At 36.5% G+C, this 2,875-nt stretch overlaps 1 protein-coding gene across 1 annotated transcript; it reads left to right on the top strand.

The window, feature by feature from the left end:
- On the top strand, positions 301-1,900 carry LOC18609333 (transcription factor MYB1R1). Its single transcript, XM_007044383.2, has 3 exons — positions 301-654; positions 774-982; positions 1,126-1,900. Exons 1-3 carry the CDS (start codon positions 399-401, stop codon positions 1,561-1,563), a joined length of 903 nt encoding a protein of 300 aa, XP_007044445.2. The 5' UTR covers positions 301-398; the 3' UTR covers positions 1,564-1,900.

Below are 2,875 nucleotides of genomic sequence, written 5' to 3'. Positions count from 1 at the left end.
GTGTGGGAAGCCTGGAACATGTTCCACAGTCACAAACAAAAACCCTACATACTATATCAACCGAGGCAGCCCTTCACATATCTTTTCTATATTCCTTTCCCTCCTCTTCAATTTTAGAGCATCCACTTCCCTTCTCTCTCTCTCTCTCCTTTGCATGGACTGAAGCAAACTCGTTTCTCTCTTCTTTTTATATATATATATATATATATATATATATATATATATATATATATATATATCAATANTACCATTTACGTTTTTTATGTAATCACTTTATATATATAATATATATATATATATATATATATATTATATATTTTTCTCTTCTTCATTTCACTTCAAGTTAAAAAAAAATAGAGGTGGTCCAAGGAGGGATTATAAGATAAAGAAAAAGAGGGATGTCTCGTAGCTGCTCTCAGTGTGGAAACAATGGCCACAACTCTCGTACATGCGGAGAGGTTGCTGGCGGCGGCGGCGGTGGAGAGAACGGTATCATGTTATTTGGTGTTCGAGTAACGGAAGGGTCGTTCAGGAAAAGTGTTAGCATGAATAATCTTTCTCAGTTTGATCAGCCTCAGGATTCTAACGCAGATGCTGGATATGCTTCTGATGATGTAGTTCATGCATCTGGAAGGAGCCGTGAGCGCAAGAGAGGTACTTTTATAACAATTTCTAGTCAAATATTACTGATCTGATTATTTCTTAATTCAAGCAAAAGGAAAAACAAAAATCTTTCTACTGATTTTTCTTTTTCATGTTAATTTTGTTTACAGGTGTTCCATGGACGGAGGAGGAGCATAGATTGTTCTTATTGGGGTTGCAGAAAGTAGGGAAAGGAGATTGGAGAGGGATTTCGAGGAACTTTGTGAAGACACGTACACCTACGCAGGTGGCAAGTCATGCGCAGAAGTACTTTCTCAGGCGAAATAACCAGAACCGGCGGCGCCGTAGATCTAGTCTTTTTGATATAACTACTGATTCGGTACGTACTTTTTCTCATGCTATACATATACATATACCAAACCATAATTTATCCTTGGCAATTAGTTGTTTTTCTTTATATTTCTTTGTTTTTAGTACTCCATCTACTTATTAGTTATTTGATTTTTGCGCTGAAATATGCAGTTCATGAATTCAACCATATTGGAAGAAGATCAAGTCCACCAAGAAAATGTTTCGTTACAGCTGCCACTGCCACAGTCACAGGCACAGGCTCAGATGAGTCGATTTCCCATGTCAACGTTTCCAGTGACTTTAAGTCCGGTAGTTTTACCAGTTGCAGGAGAAAATAATTCTATGGAGAATCTCACATTAGGGACAAGCCCCAACGCAAACACGTCTCCGAAGCTTATCCGTCCAATACCAATCCTTCCAGTACCTCCATCATCAAAAATGGCTGATCTTAATCTAAAGCAGAAAATCCCAGTTGACCCTTTACCTCTGTCATTGAAACTCTCAACGCCATCCGCCGATGAGCAGTCAACCGCGGCAGCAGCAGCGCACTCGTCTACTTTTCAGGCCATGTCAAGCGGTGATAGCAATAGCATCATCAGTGTTGCCTGAAAAGAGAAGAATATATGGGGAATAGTACTAAATTATTCGGAGCTGTAAAGGGAGGAGCAGATATGATAAGATTTGATTAATTAGATGAAAAGGAGGAAAAAATGCTTAGATTATTAGGTGATTTAGGTGATTAGGTGAAATTCCTCGTTTTGTACAGATTAATTATTACTACTTAATTAGAGGAAGGGTCTAAAGAAAGTGGGGTGTCCTTGTCTTTGAATTTGTGGTGGTATTCTTGTTCGGTCTGTCTGGTTCCTTTTTGTGGGCGAAATGGAAGGGCACCAGGTAGATTTCTCTCTTCTTTCGGTTTGCTGCTCTTTACGAACCTGGACGTAAATAAAAAAAAAAAAAAATCTGCAACTGAATATTCTGTTCATGTGATTGCTATTTTAATGCTTTGCCCTTTTTTTTTTTGTGTGTGTATTTGTGTGTTTATTTCTGAGATGGAAAATGGTCAGGGCTGTTTTCCGTCACTCAAAGCAAACAAAGCTAGCTGGGACTACAAATCTATGTGCCTTCTATATGTTAAAATGAAGTGACTAACCAGATCTATAGCATATAGCCAGCTAGATCAAAGTGCTGTAAGTTTTTTTTTTTTTTGTTTTTTCATGCGAGCAATCATTATTTAATTTTTAAACACAAGCTAAATCATGCCTATCATTGGACCTTTTCAATTTCCAAGTAAGCATATGTTTTCTAGCATTAAACTCCAAGACATGAAAAGTTTTCCAAGTGTGGACATTTAATATAAAATTAATTAACCACATGGTCTATATTCCCTATATAACTAAGGAAGCCAAAATAAAAAAGAAAAGAAAAAATAGAAATGAAAGAATTAAGCACATGGGGCTTGTCCTATGACTCGTGCTTACAACTTTACATAGTTGACCCACGACCACAAGTTTATTGGCGAGTTTTTTACTTGGAAGTTTTGTTGGTTTCTTAATTGCTACTTCTTGTAATTTAATCCCGGGCGCAGCTGCTAGGCAGGCAGCTACCTTGATCACATAATTAAATTACCCCTCATTCGACCTGTATATTTCCATGGATGAATGACCAGTGGTAAACACTGAATGTGTAAACATAATGGTAGTATTACTTAAAGAGATTGTAAATATTTGTAAAAGTAATTTTCATAAAATCCGTCCACGAATCCCTATCTGAATATATGAATCATGATAAAATGAATAATCTGGTTATAATCTTTTACTTTCACATTCAAATAGTAGAACCAAAACTACTCCATCATCATATATCTATAAGACCATAGTTGCTGGGATTTATTATTATTGTTATTATTGTATGTATATGT

Source organism: Theobroma cacao, chromosome 2 (genome assembly GCF_000208745.1).
Source record: "Theobroma cacao cultivar B97-61/B2 chromosome 2, Criollo_cocoa_genome_V2, whole genome shotgun sequence".
NCBI classification, from domain to species: Eukaryota; Viridiplantae; Streptophyta; class Magnoliopsida; order Malvales; family Malvaceae; genus Theobroma; species Theobroma cacao.
This window is presented reverse-complemented; position numbering and strand designations above follow the sequence as displayed.

What these genes read in the sequence shown, in the direction of transcription:
- LOC18609333 (XM_007044383.2), top strand. Translation starts at nt 399, where the DNA reads ATGTCTCGTAGCTGCTCTCAGTGTGGAAACAATGGCCACAACTCTCGT. An exon ending in GAGCCGTGAGCGCAAGAGAG is followed by an intron (nt 655 to 773) that starts GTACTTTTATAA and finishes TTTTGTTTACAG; the next exon opens with GTGTTCCATGGACGGAGGAG. An exon ending in TTGATATAACTACTGATTCG is followed by an intron (nt 983 to 1,125) that starts GTACGTACTTTT and finishes TGAAATATGCAG; the next exon opens with TTCATGAATTCAACCATATT.